Here is a 17,002-nt window from a genome sequence, read left to right as displayed (position 1 = left end):
TCTCACACTCACCTCACGCGCCTACAAAAACGGTCTTTAGCGATTGCAACATAGACACGCGCGTAAGGTGCGTCTGGGAGTGAACGAGGAGTGATCTTATCTGGGCCGAGCCCATCAACCCAATAATTTGAAAAGTACGACAAATGTAAAATTTAAGACAGAAGTGAGCTGAGCTGTTTTCACTTCCAGAGTTTAAGAGTGGAGTGTTCCGTTTTAAGGTGTGTCTGTGAAGAAGAAGAAGAAAGAAGAAAGGGCGCGTTTTTACTATTTTTGTTCTTAGGGTTTTGTTTCAGAGCCAAAACATTGGTTGTTTTTCTGTCAATGGAGCAAACGATTTTCAAAGATTGTGAAGTTGAGATCTGTTCTCAAGAAGAAGGGTTTAGAAACGCTTGGTACAGAGCAATTCTGGAAGAAACCCCAACGAATCCGAATTCGGAAAGCAAAAAGCTTCGTGTTCGTTATATGAACTTGCTCAACAAAGAAGGTGCGTCTCCCCAAACGGTCGAACAGGGGTTTATCCGACCAGTCCCGCCGGAAAATCTATACAACGGCGTCGTTTTAGAGGAAGGAACGGTGGTTGATGCTGATTACAAACAAGGATGGTGGACCGGTGTTGTGAAAAAGAAAATGGAGGACGGGAGCTATTTGGTTTACTTCGATTTTCCACCAGACATTATTCAGTTCGAGACAAAGCATTTGCGAGCACATCTTGACTGGACCGGTAAGGAATGGGTACGACCAGAAGTTAGGGAACTGAGTAAGTCCATGTTTAGCCCCGGGACATTAGTTGAAGTAAGTTGTGTAATAGATAAAGTTGAAGTTTCCTGGGTTACTGCAATGATAGTTAAGGAGATTGAGGATAGTGGTGAGAAGAAATTTATAGTGAAGGCATGGAATAAACACTTGAGATGCAGTGTTGATGAGGCAAAACCAAAAATGACCGTTGATTCACGCTGTGTTAGGCCTACACCGCCTCCTTTTTCGGTTGAAGAGTATGACTTGCTTGATTGTGTAGAGGTGTTGTTTCATGGTTTGAGTTGGCGTCAAGGGGTGGTGATGGGAGTTCTCACTGAGAAACAGTACATGGTTAGGTTAGAGGCTACAAAGGATGACTTGGAATTGAAACACTCGGATCTTAGGCCTTTTAAGGTGTGGGAAGATGGGGTTTGGCATAACGGACCACAGCAAAAACCCGTAAACGAAAGTCCTTCCAAAGACATCAAACAGAAGCCAATGTGCTCTTCTCCTGGTGCTAGGCCAATGGCTACAAAACATACGAGAAGATCTCTAAATCCTGAGGAAAATGGCGAGACATTCTCTGTAGCTGAAACTGTTGCTGCCACTGGAAAGAAGGGGTCGGGTGCTGTGATGAATGACAATATTCCTCCGGTAATAATTTCGAAAGTGACATTCATAGCAGAAGAATCTGTTTCATTTGTAACACCGTTGAAACAAAACGCTGAAGGAATGAAATCTCCTGAGAAGACACTTGAGCCGATGAGGAATCAGAATAGCTTGGGAAATGATTCAACTCAACAGAAGTTGCCTGAGGAGGAGAATAGCAAAGATGGGAGCAGAAAAAGGAAAAGAGAAGAATACCTGAATGAAACTGATGGGACATGTAATGGTTCAGAGGCTGAGATAAGTGATACAGGTAAAATTATCTGCAACAATGATGATGCTGATGATCAGCCATTCTCTACTGAGCTATCCTCTTATCAGAGCTCAAGTGTGGTGCATAGTTTTGCTTCTCCTTTTGAAAAGAAGTTGCCGTTTTGGAAGACATATGAAACAAATGAGTTGTACAAATCAGTACCACAAACTCCTCATTTCAGCCCGTTGCTCAAGGCTAAAGAAGATATTCGCGAATGGTCAGCGGTTGGTATGATGGTGACTTTCTATGGTTTATTAGAGGAAGTTAAACATCTGCAGCTCGATGATTCCTCGAGCAAACTAAGTTGCCTCGCTAGTTCTTTTGCGGAGCTCGAGAAGCACGGTTTTGACGTTGCAAATCCACAGTCACGGATCAACAAATTGTTGGCTTTCCAAGATAAGCGAGCAAAGAAAGCAGAGGAAAGAAAATGTCTTGAGAAGAAGATTGAAGCTAAAGAGATCGAAAGGCAGAGGTTTGAAGAAGAATTGATTGAGTTTGAACGCATAATGCTTGATATGAAGAGACAAGCATTGGTTGCCAAAGAGAAGAAAGAAGCGACGGAAAAAAGGATTGTTGAAATGAAGTCACGTGCAGAAACCATTGATCAGGAGATTAAAGATGAGGAGCTTGAGTTTCAGACAAGTAACTGTCTCGGCTCCATGGTAATAAGATAAAGAAAACAAAAGTATGGATGACATCTAAGCTCTATCTATATTTTGGGAAATGAAAAATTAGAGTAGATGTATGTAAAAACAGTTATCTACAATCTTTATCTCCGTATGGTTATTGTTAATGCTTTGTTTAGGCTAATCTTATTAAGATTAACTATGAGAATCATCTTTTGTAGATCTTATGATGAATAGAATCAACTTAACAGGTTTCTGAATCATTTAATATCCCTTTATAAATTTCTTTTACTAACTTTTTTCTTTATTTGAAAAAAAAGACATTGGCTTTGTTAAACAACCACGAATAGACTGAGAAAATTCATAGGTCCATAATCTGGTTTGAGTTTCAGAAGACTGAGAAAATCCATATAGCTCATAACTTAAATAAAGCTAGATCCACATGCAACCCCCGATCCAAGTTGTGGTCTAAAAAAGTAGGAAACAAATCCATTTATTCTTTAGCATTTAAGAACCCTCTATGTACAATAACTTTATTCTTCAGTACCAAACAACTTGTTCGGTCTCCTTGTCAAAGATGTCCCAACCATCTTCAAGAAGATCTCTACAATCATCTTTCTCTTTGTTCATGAAGGAAGCTGCTGCTTCTGGGAAGTTCTTGTTGCTTGAGGTTTCAGGCACTCCATTCAATCGCTCAGAAGGATTCCCGAGCACCAAGCTTCTCATAGATGATCCGCATGAACTAGTGAGGCTTGAGGAGATTAAATTGGTTAATTGCACTCGGTTTTCGAATTTCTCTTTCAACAGCTTCACATCTTGACAGATCACAGAAATTTCTCCTCTGCTCAAAGAAGCAAGAGAGGTTAAAAATCCATTTAATATAGCAGATCATTACGAATATCCGCAGTAAAAATTGCTAAATGATTCATGGGTTTTCTAAATAAATAAACCAATGTACGGTTAGTGGGACGAGAATGGGACTTACTGTAAGGAATCAACGATCTGACCACGATCCATAAGAAACTCTCGAAGCTGCAGGCCGAGAAGACGAAGAAAAAAAGATATGAGATTGAGAAGAATTTTGAGTTTAGAGGAAACTCATCGCTAGTGTTTGTAACAGTGATTGTACCTTGGAATTTTCCTCTGCCTCCTGCTGTAGAAGCTTTGATTCTTGGACCACTTTCTCCATGTTGGCTTCTTGCTCAACAAGTGCCTGAAGTGCAGAATCTTCTTTGTTTTTCTTTTCTTGCTCAGCAGTCTTTTTCATCTCAAGTGCTGTCGCTAGTCTTATTTCGAGACTTCCTCGCATCTACAAAGAAACACAATTAGATAAATCTCTGTACAGTGTGAAACAGAGGCAGACAACTGGTCATCTAAGTTTCGTTTTAAGAGGGGGAAAAAAAACACAAATCTTTATAATCAGCAGATGGAAACATACCTCATCAAGGATAGTAAGAGATTTGTTTCGTTCTTCTGATAAGTTGAGCAACCGGTTTTCAAGCTCTTTCACTTCAGTGGCCAAAATTGACTTCTCTCCATATACTTCTCCAGCATGCTGAAACATCAAGGTATATTAGCTCTAATTACAAAATCAAGCACCTTTAACAATATGTATTGGCCCATTATAGGTAACAATGTTACCATGTCATTTGCTTCCTTTGCATGTTCCAGCATCTTCTTGAGCTCCTCGACCTTTTGAAGAGTATCTAAACCTCCCCTAGCAGCTTCCTCCTTTGACTTCTCTGCATCCTTCTCTTGAAGTTCAACTTCTCTCATTAAATTCGTAACCGTTTCCATCTCAGTAAGCAAGGTTTTCTACATCATTGCACAACCAAAACAAATACATGAATAATGGGTTCCTTCAAATCTACCAAAATGCAGATAAGTAACTAGAAGTTGTAGCCCTGGGTCCAGCTTTTCGGACCTCTGCACCAGTGGAAACAACTCAATGTACATAAACGAAAGAAATTTTTTTTCACAGGCTTAAAGAATGCTAAGATTATGTGCCATACCTTGTTACTTTTGGCATCCTCAATAATCTCTTCAAGGTGATCAACGCTGCATACATGGGTTGATGTGCTAAAAGTATCACCTATTTCAGTATCACCATTTTCAGAGACCAATGAACGATTTGAAGTCTCGTCCACAAGATTTGTACTCCCAGAGTCAACTTCAAAACATGAACCCTGCTGTGTAGTTGTCGTAGTATCCCCAGGAGTTGAATCGACCAGCTTCGATACAGCATTTTCTGCTTGATTCCATGTCATACCAAAACAAAGATCTTCCCAAAAATCGCTAGTCAATTTAATATTATCTAGGGAAATGGCAGAGACGACTGAGGCGATATCATCCTCTGGCACAAGCAAGCCAAGTTTTGCATTGCTCTTAACATCAAAACACCTACCAAAGAAATCATAGTTTCCGTGCTCTTTTCCACGAGCCTTTTTCAAAGATTGAACTTCCTCACTTTCCAGGTCTTTATGGCAAACATCAAGACCAACATTTGGTTGCAAATTTGTTGGCTCGTTCATATTTGAGACCAGATCAGTACTTAGAGCACGGGTATTGTGGTCACGGACAACAACCAAGGGAAGAGTTTCTGAAGAAGAGGAAGAACAAGAAGAAGAAGTGCTGGGCTTTGAACCAGAAGCTCCAAGAAAAGGGCGGCACCTAGAAACAACATCTTCCAAACCACGTTCTACTGCATATTAAACAAGCATTTTATCAACATTTGCTCTCTGAAAATAGAAAAATAAGAAACCTCAAGCTGTGAATGTGCAAGCCAGAGCAACAAACAGCTCACAAAATGGTTATATTCCATGGGCTATATAAGTTGTACCTTCGCGGTCTGAAATACTTCCAGATGACTTGTTGGAAGATTGAGTAAGATTATGAGACAAATTTGAGGAAAATGAAGGAATAATCTCTGAAAGAACCACAGCAGCAGCTTCATCAGCATCCTTGGGGTGTTCGATTGCAACAGCCCTCAAAATTCGTGCATCAATCTGCAGTGGAACATAATATATATTGTGGTTTGGATAAGACTAGAGAAGACATGACTTCTATATGACAACACAAAACAAAAGATGATTCAGCCAAAATAAAAATATGGTGTCCAGTGAAACCATTTGATCAAACTAATATATCCAATGGCACACCAGTAATTGAGTGTTACGATTTCATTGCTAAAGTTGTATTAAATCAAATAAGAGATCAGTTTTTACCTGAGGAAAGATTTCGGTTAGAGATCGATAAACAGAACCGAAACCCATGAGTGAAAGTTAATACACTCTGCAGAAAACAAGCAAAATATTATTTATTGATTGATGCAAAGAAGACTGAAATATAATAACTTTGTCTGCAAATATTTTATCATATAAGTATATAACTAACAAAGCCAACGAAAAAGGAAAACATTACAAGCCCCTTGTGAAAACCTTAAAGCTCATGGACGTGTTAGTTACTTGCGTACATCAAATAACCCTAAATTTTGTTTATGCAGAAAAAAGAGATACACTATCATACAAGTGCAGAAGACAAAAGAACAATTATCCAAAAAGTACAAATTCAGTATCACCTAATTAAGTTTTCTAAAATTGAAGAACGGAGATTCCAAAACCTAATCAACAAAAAAAAAAAAAAAAAAAAAAAAGAGATAAACCTAGCCGTCATAATCATCAACGGATCATGAAAAGATCAAACTATAATTTTTAGAAACGATCACAAATCATCAAAAAATATACACACAGGAAAATCAAATTATATTTCTTAGAATATTTAATTACCAGAGAAAAACGAAGAGAATACAACAAAACCTTTAGCAAATATTCGATTTTTGAGGCAAGTAAGAGATCAGAAGCGAGAGCTGTGAGGAGGAAGAAGTATAATTTTTGCTCCGTCTCTTATGTTAAGACTTGAGGACTAAGTCGTGCTGTAGGTGGTGGTATCGTAATTTTGTAGCGTATCCGAGGGTATTTTGGTCAAGATCTTGACTTTTTTGTCGGCTAAGATTTATAGAGGTCCATGCAACAAACCAATTGGCAATGGACAAATATTAAGGAAAGTACCTTAAATTATGATTGGCTTGTGGTTTATTTTATTTACAAAAATAATTTAATTGTCTTTTCCAATATTTTTCTGGATGAAACAAATGAACGTTATGTGTGTGAATCTGTTCATCTAATTTACGGAAAATTTTTATTAACAAAAAAAAAAAAAAGAGAGATAAATTTGAAAATACACAAACTATCACCACATGTCGAATATCGCCATAAATATTTCTGACAGACTTAGAGCATCTCCAATGGTGAGAGCCTTCCATGGGCTCTCACCATTTTTTTAAGATTAAAATTTTTAAATTTATGAGATGAGAGCTTTTGTAAATTTTGCAAAGTCTAATGGTAGGCTCTCTTTGTGGGGTTCTCAGGAAAAAATTAAATTATTTTTTTAATTATTTTATTTCATAAATCTGAAAAATATTATTGCAAAATTGAAAATAAATATATAAAAACATAGGATTTGGTGTATTGAATTTTTGAAAAGAAGGATAAAGAAGAGACAAGTGAAGTTTGGTGTTTAATTAAGTCTTGATAAACACACTTCATCAAATTTTTGTGTTTTGGTTATGTAGAGAAAAAGAAGATATGGATTCAAGTCATGGTTTTGTGGTTGATGTAATGTTTTGTGCTAGTTTGTGTGATATATAGCACTATGAAAAGAAAATAAAGAAAAATTCATCACTAATATCAAATATTTTACACACCAGAAGTAGCAAACTCGTAAAACACAAAGTTTTTCGCTACAAATGCATCACATATAAATGGAGTGTTGACAGTATAAGGGGCAATACAAATGCAAGTGGAATGTAGAAAGTGTTTTATATAGCAGAATAGCTGTAGTCAACAGTATCATCATTGGAGGAGGAAGGAAGAAGACTTAGCAGAAGCAGTGAGTACCACAAAGGTACCAAAGAGAATAGTGATAATGGCCGTGAAGTTGAGGAGAAGCAGTGAGTACCACAAAGGACCATGTTGCCATGTCAAACGATTCTTGGTGTGTGCTGCTACTTCTCCATCTTCAATGTGTAAAATTGAACAGACATATCATTGATCAGTCTTTGATTAGACAAAGCACACACATACTACACTATTGCTTTACTTTCTATAGTTTTTATGTGTGAGACCCAAAATGACAATCCCTGAAAAAAATCATCACACATAAGAGTTTTTAAGTCTAAAAGATAGCCTCAACATTTCTGCAAACATAGCCAATCATCACAGATAAGAGTTTTTAATTCTTGTAACAACAACAACAATAAAGAACTCTTTAGTAGATCAGCATCATATACCTCTTGTTTCCATCAAGCACTTCTTTCACGTTTTCCGCCAGCTCATCAAAATCTTTCCGGTTAGCCTCTGGGAGTATAATCATTTTCACTTGACTCCGTCTTGCAGCTATAGTCTTCTTTTTCACCTGACAAAGAGATATTTTGTGTATTACAATGAGAGCTTAGTACAAGAAAGTGACAACAAATCTTGCAGCAAATCTTAACCACACTCACTTCGGACTAAAAGGAAAAGGAATTACCTTGCAGCATGAAACTAGATCATTACCATGCCAGTTTGATCAATGTCAATGAATAAGCCATAGGGCTCCACACGTTTGATTCTCCCAATAATCATATCTCCAACATGGAATTTCTTTAAGTCATATGATTCAGATTTTGGCTGCCCACCAGCATTTACTGTCTTCAAAGTTTGAAATTAACATAAGTTCTACCATAAGGAAAGTAATAGGTTGCAAAGTCATGGTAAGAGTTGGCATTACGTTCTCCTGCAATAGAAGCCATCATTATAAACATGAAAAAGCAAGCCTTTGCCTGCAAACCTTGCAAGTTTCAGTATAAAGATGACTTCTCCAACCTTAAATTGCAAGCCATAAAACAATTGCTCAGCCAAGAACAAATGAGTTTCAAACCAAGAACTAAGCCATCGAGAACATCTCAAGTAACAAGAAAGAGAGATCCTTAACAACGAAATTTCTACCAAAAATACAAATTTGAAATCAATTCATTAGAAAGGATTCCGGAAATCGATAACGTATCAGAAACGAAAATCTCTGATCTATAATGTTTCCGACCTTAATTAATCCACCTGCGGCCTCTCCATCTTCCCTCAATCGTCGCCGGCGGCCTTAATCGTAACCTCAATCGTCGGAGAAAAGGCATCGCCATCGCCTTCGCAAAGAAACAGAGAGAATAGTCGGGAAATGATATATTTCGGCTACTCTCATTCTTTTTTTTCTACGCGTTTTTTTTTTTTGATCAAAAACAATCGACGGCTGAGAGAAGGCCACGTCGTCGGCTCTCATGGTACTCAAGATTTTTCTCAAGAGAGACAGCTCTCTTCTTAATTCACAGTTTTGATTTATTTTTCAAAAAAAATTTCAAGAGAACCTACAAAGAGAACCTGATAATGCATCCATTGGAGATGCTCTTATAAAACAACAACACTTGTAAATTGGACTTTGGTCCAAAACCATTTTGTTTAACAGATATATTAACCTTTCGTCTGCTTCGACAAGTACAATATGAGAAATTTGGTGTAGCTGATGAGATACTAAAAGTCATTAGTGTACATGAGAATTCACAATCGACCACTTCTTCATTCTATGATCAATGGTTGATCCATTTGCTTTCAGCCTTCTTCCCAATCGATGTCGTCTTCCTCTTCTTCTTCTTCACCACCCGAAGCTTCTGCTTCCACATTCAAGTCCACCTTGTAGTTTCCATTAGCTGCAAGTGAATAACATGTTAAGTTACCAAATTGAGCATCATGCACCCATGACAGACCTGTGTAATCTAACTTATATAGTTAAATATTAGCATGTCTTAACAAGTATCTTCTTGTTGAAGCTCTGCAATTTCAATATATACTCTAAAGACTAAACAAGGTTCCATCTAACTAACTGTGCGTCGTAAGTGATATGGAAATGAAGTAAGTATGTAAACTCAAACTGACCTGCAACAGGAGCCTTTTCTTCCCATTCAACATCTTCTTCATCTTCGTCTTCATCTTCTTCTTCACGTTTGGCCTTCATACTAACCTGACGACCTGAGGATGTAGTACCCAACTGGATGTCAGAAGCTGATTCCCCAGCGGATTCTTGTTGATTTCGTCTTGCAGCAAGCTCTTGCTGCTTCAGAAGTTCTAAGTAGTAAGCTTTGAGATACTCATCCTGAAGCAAAATGAAAATACTGTATCAAGATTCTTGAAACATATCCAGAAGATGCTACTGTGGGAGTCTAAATAGATACAAAGGATTTGTCCCCAAAAGCATGCCTTCAAATCCTTCTCATCTCCATTTCCACTGGCTGATTTCTTGTCTTCTGAAAGTTTTGCTGCTCCTCTTGAGCCACCATCAACCTTTGCTTCCTGTCTCATCTCTCCTCTTTGTTCTTCGGTCAGATTCATTCCTTCCTTGATCATCCATGGAGGCAAGACTTTCAGACTGGAATCTCCACCTTTAGATTTAACATCTTCGTTTCCATCGCCAAGGTTAACCTCAACCTAACCATGTAAGATTTAAGAAATCAACTAACCACAATGAAAGAGGAAAAGTGCAGGGAATTTTTGCAGATGTATAAGTAGTGATCACCTTTGTCTCTCCGAGAAATGGCATTGGTGTTGAACCATACCCACTCTGTGACCTCAAAGGATCATTAGGGTTAAGATCACCATTCGCGCGAGCAGCCATAGCTGCACGAGCCTCCCATGCCAGAAAAGATCCAAATTCAGGAATTGGTAGGTCTTTTACTCTATTTAACTGATCCATCAGAGGTTTCATTTGAACCTGCATTTTATACTCAAATTGTCTCAACGCACAAACTATATAACTAAAGCCAGAATACAAGAAAACACAATCAAGCAAAATAATCGCTAAAAAACAGCAAGGTATAAACCAACATCACAGAGGCAAATTTCTGCAACTGTCAACTTCAAAGTAAGTATGAGATGATGTCGAGAATGAGCTACTATATCAGCATGGCTAAAGTAAAAGTTACGCGTGAAAAGAGGATTGCAGTGGGAAACAATACTCAATTCCTAATAGAGAATATAAGCCATGAGACTGTTGCAAAAAGAAAAAATAACATTTCCTTATCAAAAGTAACCATGAAAGCTACAGACTCTTATTTGCAATCTCAAACATTGGTCATTTAATATCTGATCTCCAGGAATACTAAATCAAATCATAAATCATTCTGGTATCATCTTGAAAATATCGAACGATGCAAAGCTTCAGTGAGGCTTTATCAAATTTTCTAGAATATTGAGGCACTAAAACAGTATACACATACCTCCAACTTCTGAAGCATATTTTTTAGTTTTTCCCGCCGCCGTCTCCTAGCATTATCATCTCCATCAACAACTTCTTCGGAAGTTAGCTTGTTACATTCCACAACAAGTTCACCATTGCAATTTTCACAATGAAAAGAATCGTCTTCCATAGAAATTAATCTCAGAGCATCCAGCGCATTATATCTAAATCAGAAATGAAAATTTATTCAACTTTAGTGAACATAATACAACTTTCATAAGTAAAGATTTTATAAGCACATAAAGAGTAATGGACTTTACTTTCTTTGGCAGTTAGGACAGCCATACTCCTGAACAGTATTCTTATCTTCTAGCTCATCTTTGAGCCTTTTTTTCATCCGATGCAGTCTAAAACGAACAACATCACATATCTGTAAAAAAGAAAAAGCAACTTAACAAGGTATAGGATAGTATGATAAAATAAAATTCTTAAAAAAAAAAAAAAAAAAAAAAGCAAAACAGCAAACTGAACAAAATAATTTAGGGACATGAAGCATGCCTGTGCATAATCGAGACAACAATACGAGTGGGTGTGAAGCTTAACTTTGTCCTCTGCTCGGCCATCAGTTGTAGCAGCCACTGCAGCACTATACATCTTTGCCCCCTTTGCAGTCTATTGAAAAGATTTGAGAATCAATAAAGCAACAAAGTAAAGAAGTGGTAAAGAATTAGAGATAAGCAAACATTTGAACCAAAAAATGTAGAACACGTGGTGAAAAAATACAACCACAAGTTTCACAAAGGAAAAATAAAATAAACTATCATTCATTCACACTCATGTTGAATGTTGAATAAACTGTCGTTCTTTGGTTGAATGAGCATCAACCAAAGAACGCAAAACCTGGAATACCCAATCTATCATTCATTCACACTCATGTTCTTCAATCATTGTTATACTCTAGATATTTTATGACAATATGCTATATATCATAAGACTAAAAGAGTCGTTGAGTTGAAAGCTTAGCAAGGGGCATATTGCAAATTAACTGCTATATAACAATCTGAAAGAGCAAAGTTTCTGCACAGACCTCTTTCCGGTGGTCACGCATAATCAACTTTTCTTCTTCAAAGAGTCTTATTATTTTTCGAAGTTGCTTGGCGTGCAATTGCAAATCTTTTGCCAAATCTTCTTCTCTAACCCATTGCCGCCTAGCAGACATAGAACAAAAGAAATAACAGAAATAAAAGTCAGTGAAAACACAGCAGGTTTAAATAGTCAATCTAAGAAATATCAACCCTAAACAGCCAATAATCAAGTTTCAAAAATTATCCTTAAACCCCAGCTGACAGGGAGATGTGAGCCAGTTGCTCAACAAAGCTCATAATGCAGTAGTTACAAAAAGTTGTCTGGAAACTATTGTGACAAGTTTAAATATTATCAATATTCACCTAAGAGACTCTTGGGGTTAAAAAATAGAAAAGATGTACACAAACCTCGCCAGGGCGTCTAGCACCACAGCGGCAATCCCTCTGTTGTCACTTCTTGCAGATTTCTGCTGATTATCGCTTTTCGTAGTATAATCATCATAGAAAGCCCTCGCGACAAGCCTCACCAGCCTAAAAATTAAAGTAAAACAACATAGAAAATGCAAAAACAATTGATAAGGGCACTATTTGAACATATATATATATATATATAAGAAGACTGAAGACAAAAAGTATCGCTATATCTGTGATTGAATAGAAAGAAAAAAAGTTGTATGGTATAGAGAGTTACTTGACAAATGGCTGGAGCACAACGGCTTTCTGCACAGGGCCTGATTTTTCCATGGACTTAACAACCCAAATACTTACATTACCAGTCAAGGAACCAGTATTAGGTTTGTGTTTGATACAAAATCTTCATTGATACAGAGAATAAACCTAAAAAGGATCCATCACCGTATAAGTAACTAACAGAGATTAGCTGTGAAAAACTTAAACACACTAATGCCACCGAGCGTATAAAAGTAACTAACGGAGATGATATTTGCTCCAAAACATAGAAACTACGAGCTCAATTTTAAAACCCAGATCCATCGATGAGAAGAATGACCTCCAAAATCCATCTTTCAAAACAAATCAGCAACAAGAGAGAACTCAGGCAATTCAGAAAATCAAGAATAAGGGTTCGGAAACTGTGAGAGTCCCCAAGGACCACGAAATTAGGGTTTATACGGCAGTGCAATCAACTCAATTCGAAGAAACAATTAGAACCTCACTGAGCAGTGAAGTTTCTACAAGAATGGAGATATCTAGGTTAATCAAAACTATCTACTTATACGATCACTAATCCAACAGGAAAAACGACGAAGCTTACCGGAAAGTTCAAGAGATGGAGAGAAAACACGACGGAGAGGTCTCTGTGTTTTTCCTTTTCTGTCTACCCTTTTGTTTTTTTATTTGGTATTAACATTTACCAATTACCATATATATATATATAGATCAACCTCATTTTAGTTCTCATAGAAATTTCCATAATCAGATTTTTAACTCTTTGTATTTGTAATTACACTAACTAGGAAGTCCACCCGCGCACGGGAAAATGAAAACTTGAAGTAATTAACATTGCTAAATCGTTTAGAGTGGAAACTTGATTATTCTAAAACCACATAAATCTGGGTTTAGTAGTGAGAGAAATTATGAAACCACATAAACGATTAGAAAGGGACACAACCATTTTAAACAGAGATATTTTCGCATAAATTCACATGTTGAAATAAGCGATTAATCATATATCATAACAAATAAGGCGTTTTATGTAAATTTTTTCCATTGGAAAATAATTAAATGCATTTGTAAGAAGATTTAATTTCATAGTCATAAATCAAAGATTAAAGATTTCATCAGCTCAAAGTATTCTTTATCCCTCCTTTATTATTGTTGAGATTTGCGCTCGTACAATTTGGAAACCATTTCTCTTATTTGTATAGAGCATGTTGATAAAGAATTGGATGAGAGATGGAGTGAAACTGTTTTTATTTACTCGACAACTTTCTCACCCAGAACCTGTAATACAATTATCGATCGACTACAACAATGCATTAGACCATGGTCATTTGCCTAAGTGCGTCATCAGGCAGCAAAACTCTAAACACTGCATAATGATGGTTCAAACTCTTTTCCCCTTGAAGTCTATGAACACTCCCGAGACCACCTGCCGTGGGGTTTGGAAAAGCATAGAAAATCCGTTTTATTCTTTGATGCACAAGCGCCATAGCACACCTTGGGAACATATTACGACTTTATTAGATACATAAACTTGCGGAGTTTGAAGGGTAATGTATGTAGAAGCTCACATTGCACAGGGCTCCAACAGGAGGAAAATGTCATAACCAGTGCAGAGGTACGGCCTTTCCATTGAAGGATCTCTAAGAGTCTCTTCTCCGCTGTCACTTTGGACCTATCGGTAACTCAAAAGTGTAAGAAAGAATGCTGTACTAGTCAAAGCACTGGAGGAAATTCAAAACCTTGGTTGGAATGAACTTACGTCTGGACTGTGACTGCTTGTTTTCTGCTTTTTAGCCGGAGAATCTGTATTTGAGGGCTGAACATGATCCTGACCAAAAATCTCGGATGAATTGGGAAACAGATGTCTATCTCTGGCCGAAGAAGATTCAATGGCAACCATGGAAGCATGCCTAAGAGGATTCCATTGGCTACAAATTTCAGTGTCATGCGGCTGCAAACTCCATTGCCAGGGATTTAGACAAGCAACAGCAGACAACGAACAATTCTGTTTTTCAAGTATGCCATTTAAGCATATTTCCCCTGTTTCCTTGAAGGGCCTGGTCCCTGCGCTAGTATTGTCGCGAGGAGCAGATGATGCATATACTTGATCAGTTTCACTAGCTATTATTCGCCTAACTGAAGGATCAACTATCACTGCAGCATTTACAAGCTGAAAAGTACAATAGAAATGTGGTAAATTGAGATCCTTTTCTATGTAATGAATCCGTGGTAAATCTTACTGCCAAGAGAAAAAGGATTGAGGCGCTAAAAAAAGCGAATGGTGTGTGAAAATGAAAATAGATGATTAGGAGACTCCGGTCTATTGTTTAAAACTTCATATCGATGTTATTTAGATCAATAAAAAATACTTACTGGTTTATGACCAGATACTGCCATATCAATAACAACTCTCATGAACTTGCAGATCGATTGTGTATCCTCCTCGCTGAACCCACCGATGCCATCTATATTGCTGTCATTGGCAAATACAAAAAGTAAAAAATCATTGACTGCTGCACTATAAACAAAGACATATATTGCTATCAATGCAAATAAGAGCACTAATAGAAATCATCAAGAAGTAGGATTATTCTAGAACGACTAAAGCTTAGATATTAAAAAGATAAGAAAGATAATGTAGACTCCTTTGGTTACAAAAAAGATCCAAGAAACCAAAAAGCTAACAAAAAGACATGGAGCTTACTAAGTTGGGGGGTGAAAAGAAGTTGGCCATATCTTACTCTGTTCTTCCCACTCTTCTTTTGATACCGCAGCATATTTGCATACCTATCATAGTTATTGCATGAAAATATGAGATTCCACTGAAAATATAATTGAGTGAGCAGAAAGAAATCTTTGACTTGGAATCAAAATGTACAAAATCCTTGAAGAAAATTGTGGTGGGAAAAGAGAAAAGAAACCTACTTGTGTAATAAAAGGACTCAACTCATAGGGATCAACGAGTTTCTGCACATCAGGTGGCATATTGTTCAATTGATCGTGGTGCTCAGGTGCTAGACATAAGATGACAGTCAACTGAGTTTCACCTGCCCAATAAGCTTGAAATCAAAACCTCATAATGTTATGTTTGGTGTATCACAGCGCCAAGAAAACTAACAACGGGATACCGCTATCTGGAAGAATCTTCTTCTTCACCCTTTTAACATGGCGAAGATCTTCTAGAGGAGCAATCTTACATAAATGCCTATCATAGCAAAGTCAAAATCCACTCATTTAAGTGTAGAGTTGGAAAAAAGCTAAGCATGAGATTACAACTGAAAGTCGAAGAAAACTGAGTAAGAGATTACAACTATAAAGTCGAAACAAGAATGACAAACCTGACTATCATATTGGCAAATTTGGGTTTAATTAGACTCGCATATACCTTTACTGTGAACAACAACAACACCCACACACAAAAGAAGAAGTTTACATAAAGAACCTTTGATAGACTAAAAATCCAAAAGGAGAGGCCTTTGAGATTGAATCATTACCAGTGGGCTGATGGTCAGGTGACAATGCAGGCTTTTCAGGTATATGGATGATTTCCCATGCATCTAAATCCATAATCTTTCTGTATTACTTGAGCCTGATTAACATAATTAGCTCAAATTTGAAGAAATGGGGATAAAACCGAGACAAAAACTCCAACTTTCTCAGTGGAGATTGATGACAATTGAAATAAGAGAACTTGCAAAAAGTTTCAACATATAACCAAACACTTTCAATTTCCAGCTTCAATTAGTAGAGTGGTGAGTAAAACCAAGGCTTTTCTAAAACAATTGATAAGGGCACTATTTGAACATATATAAGAAGATTCTAGACAAAAAGTATCGCTATATCTGTGATTGAATAGAAAGAAAAAAAGTTGTGTGGTATAGAGAGTTACTTTACAAATGGCTGGAGCACAACGGCTTTCTGCACAGGGCCTGATTTTTCCATGGACTTAACAACCCAAATACTTACATTACCAGTCAAGGAACCAGTATTAGGTTTGTGTTTGATACAAAATCTTCATTGATACAGAGAATAAACCTAAAAAGGATCCATCACCGTATAAGTAACTAACAGAGATTAGCTGTGAAAAACTTAAACACACTAATGCCACCGAGCGTATAAAAGTAACTAACGGAGATGATATTTGCTCCAAAACATAGAAACTACGAGCTCAATTTTAAAACCCAGATCCATCGATGAGAAGAATGACCTCCAAAATCCATCTTTCAAAACAAATCAGCAACAAGAGAGAACTCAGGCAATTCAGAAAATCAAGAATAAGGGTTCGGAAACTGTGAGAGTCCCCAAGGACCACGAAATTAGGGTTTATACGGCAGTGCAATCAACTCAATTCGAAGAAACAATTAGAACCTCACTGAGCAGTGAAGTTTCTACAAGAATGGAGATATCTAGGTTAATCAAAACTATCTACTTATACGATCACTAATCCAACAGGAAAAACGACGAAGCTTACCGGAAAGTTCAAGAGATGGAGAGAAAACACGACGGAGAGGTCTCTGTGTTTTTCCTTTTCTGTCTACCCTTTTGTGTTTTTATTTGGTATTAACATTTACCAATTACCATATATATATAGATCAACCTCATTTTAGTTCATAAATTTCCATAATCAGATTTTTAAC

General features: G+C 37.1%; 4 protein-coding genes and 1 long non-coding RNA gene across 12 annotated transcripts; 1 reads left to right on the top strand and 4 right to left on the bottom strand.

Moving 5' to 3' along the window:
• Positions 1–24: 24 nt before the first annotated feature.
• Positions 25–2,543, top strand: LOC9325516 (DUF724 domain-containing protein 1). The gene has a single exon (XM_021014653.1). It carries the CDS (start codon positions 322–324, stop codon positions 2,326–2,328), a length of 2,007 nt encoding a protein of 668 aa, XP_020870312.1. The 5' UTR covers positions 25–321; the 3' UTR covers positions 2,329–2,543.
• Positions 2,544–2,627: 84 nt separating this feature from the next.
• On the bottom strand, positions 2,628–6,257 carry LOC9325515. Of its 4 annotated transcripts, XM_021014656.1 has the most exons (10): positions 6,066–6,256; positions 5,505–5,571; positions 5,120–5,285; positions 4,685–4,981; positions 4,293–4,528; positions 3,922–4,095; positions 3,719–3,835; positions 3,410–3,589; positions 3,266–3,312; positions 2,628–3,121 (listed from the first exon to the last, which is right to left on the bottom strand). In XM_021014656.1, the coding sequence occupies exons 2-10, from the start codon at positions 5,550–5,552 to the stop codon at positions 2,821–2,823; spliced, it is 1,566 nt and encodes a 521-aa protein (XP_020870315.1). In that variant the 5' UTR covers positions 5,553–5,571; positions 6,066–6,256; the 3' UTR covers positions 2,628–2,820. The 4 variants fall into 4 exon arrangements, with proteins under 4 accessions (XP_020870315.1, XP_020870314.1, XP_002889451.1 ...); XM_021014655.1 differs by having other exon boundaries at positions 4,293–4,978; positions 6,066–6,257; XM_002889405.2 differs by having other exon boundaries at positions 4,293–4,981; positions 6,066–6,255.
• A 734-nt stretch (positions 6,258–6,991) lies between these two features.
• LOC9325514 lies at positions 6,992–8,556 on the bottom strand. Of its 3 annotated transcripts, XR_002329672.1 has the most exons (4): positions 8,419–8,556; positions 7,867–8,201; positions 7,628–7,752; positions 6,992–7,354 (listed from the first exon to the last, which is right to left on the bottom strand). It is a non-coding gene; the product is annotated as an uncharacterized LOC9325514 (long non-coding RNA). The 3 variants fall into 3 exon arrangements; XR_002329671.1 differs by lacking the exon at positions 8,419–8,556 and having other exon boundaries at positions 7,867–8,412; XR_002329673.1 differs by lacking the exon at positions 8,419–8,556 and having other exon boundaries at positions 6,996–7,477; positions 7,867–8,412.
• Positions 8,557–8,777: 221 nt separating this feature from the next.
• LOC9325513 (general transcription factor IIE subunit 1) lies at positions 8,778–13,056 on the bottom strand. 3 transcript variants are annotated; one of them, XM_021014658.1, is made up of 11 exons: positions 12,955–13,056; positions 12,373–12,518; positions 12,090–12,212; positions 11,684–11,804; positions 11,155–11,268; positions 10,917–11,026; positions 10,637–10,820; positions 9,937–10,131; positions 9,621–9,848; positions 9,300–9,516; positions 8,778–9,073 (listed from the first exon to the last, which is right to left on the bottom strand). In XM_021014658.1, the coding sequence occupies exons 2-11, from the start codon at positions 12,423–12,425 to the stop codon at positions 8,976–8,978; spliced, it is 1,443 nt and encodes a 480-aa protein (XP_020870317.1). In that variant the 5' UTR covers positions 12,426–12,518; positions 12,955–13,056; the 3' UTR covers positions 8,778–8,975. The 3 variants fall into 3 exon arrangements, with proteins under 3 accessions (XP_020870317.1, XP_020870318.1, XP_002889449.1); XM_021014659.1 differs by having other exon boundaries at positions 12,373–12,495; positions 12,955–13,049; XM_002889403.2 differs by lacking the exon at positions 12,955–13,056 and having other exon boundaries at positions 12,373–12,922.
• A 419-nt stretch (positions 13,057–13,475) lies between these two features.
• On the bottom strand, positions 13,476–16,948 carry LOC9325512 (probable inactive tRNA-specific adenosine deaminase-like protein 3). Its single transcript, XM_002889402.2, has 11 exons — positions 16,837–16,948; positions 16,255–16,400; positions 15,860–15,954; positions 15,704–15,755; positions 15,494–15,570; positions 15,291–15,412; positions 15,070–15,152; positions 14,739–14,838; positions 14,125–14,535; positions 13,934–14,037; positions 13,476–13,859 (listed from the first exon to the last, which is right to left on the bottom strand). The coding sequence occupies exons 3-11, from the start codon at positions 15,930–15,932 to the stop codon at positions 13,679–13,681; spliced, it is 1,203 nt and encodes a 400-aa protein (XP_002889448.1). The 5' UTR covers positions 15,933–15,954; positions 16,255–16,400; positions 16,837–16,948; the 3' UTR covers positions 13,476–13,678.
• Between the last annotated feature and the right edge of the window lie 54 nt (positions 16,949–17,002).

This window comes from Arabidopsis lyrata (assembly GCF_000004255.2).
Source record: "Arabidopsis lyrata subsp. lyrata unplaced genomic scaffold ARALYscaffold_1, whole genome shotgun sequence".
Classification (NCBI taxonomy): domain Eukaryota; kingdom Viridiplantae; phylum Streptophyta; class Magnoliopsida; order Brassicales; family Brassicaceae; genus Arabidopsis; species Arabidopsis lyrata.
The sequence above is the reverse complement of the archived record's forward strand: the minus strand, read 5'-3'. Positions and strand labels throughout refer to the sequence as shown.

Coding starts and splice junctions, on each gene's coding strand:
- LOC9325516 (XM_021014653.1), top strand. CDS start 322: ATGGAGCAAACGATTTTCAAAGATTGTGAAGTTGAGATCTGTTCTCAA.
- LOC9325515 (XM_002889405.2), bottom strand. CDS start 5,552: ATGGGTTTCGGTTCTGTTTATCGATCTCTAACCGAAATCTTTCCTCAG. Junction 3,590..3,718: donor CTCTTACTATCCTTGATGAG/GTATGTTTCCAT, acceptor GTTTCTTTGTAG/ATGCGAGGAAGTCTCGAAAT. Junction 3,122..3,265: donor CAGATCGTTGATTCCTTACA/GTAAGTCCCATT, acceptor TTCTTTGAGCAG/AGGAGAAATTTCTGTGATCT.
- LOC9325513 (XM_021014658.1), bottom strand. CDS start 12,425: ATGGAAAAATCAGGCCCTGTGCAGAAAGCCGTTGTGCTCCAGCCATTT. Junction 11,027..11,154: donor GTTGTCTCGATTATGCACAG/GCATGCTTCATG, acceptor TCTTTTTTACAG/ATATGTGATGTTGTTCGTTT. Junction 9,517..9,620: donor GAGATGAGAAGGATTTGAAG/GCATGCTTTTGG, acceptor ATTTTGCTTCAG/GATGAGTATCTCAAAGCTTA.
- LOC9325512 (XM_002889402.2), bottom strand. CDS start 15,932: ATGGATTTAGATGCATGGGAAATCATCCATATACCTGAAAAGCCTGCA. Junction 15,153..15,290: donor TGAGTCCTTTTATTACACAA/GTAGGTTTCTTT, acceptor TAACTATGATAG/GTATGCAAATATGCTGCGGT. Junction 14,536..14,738: donor CAGTATCTGGTCATAAACCA/GTAAGTATTTTT, acceptor TGTACTTTTCAG/CTTGTAAATGCTGCAGTGAT.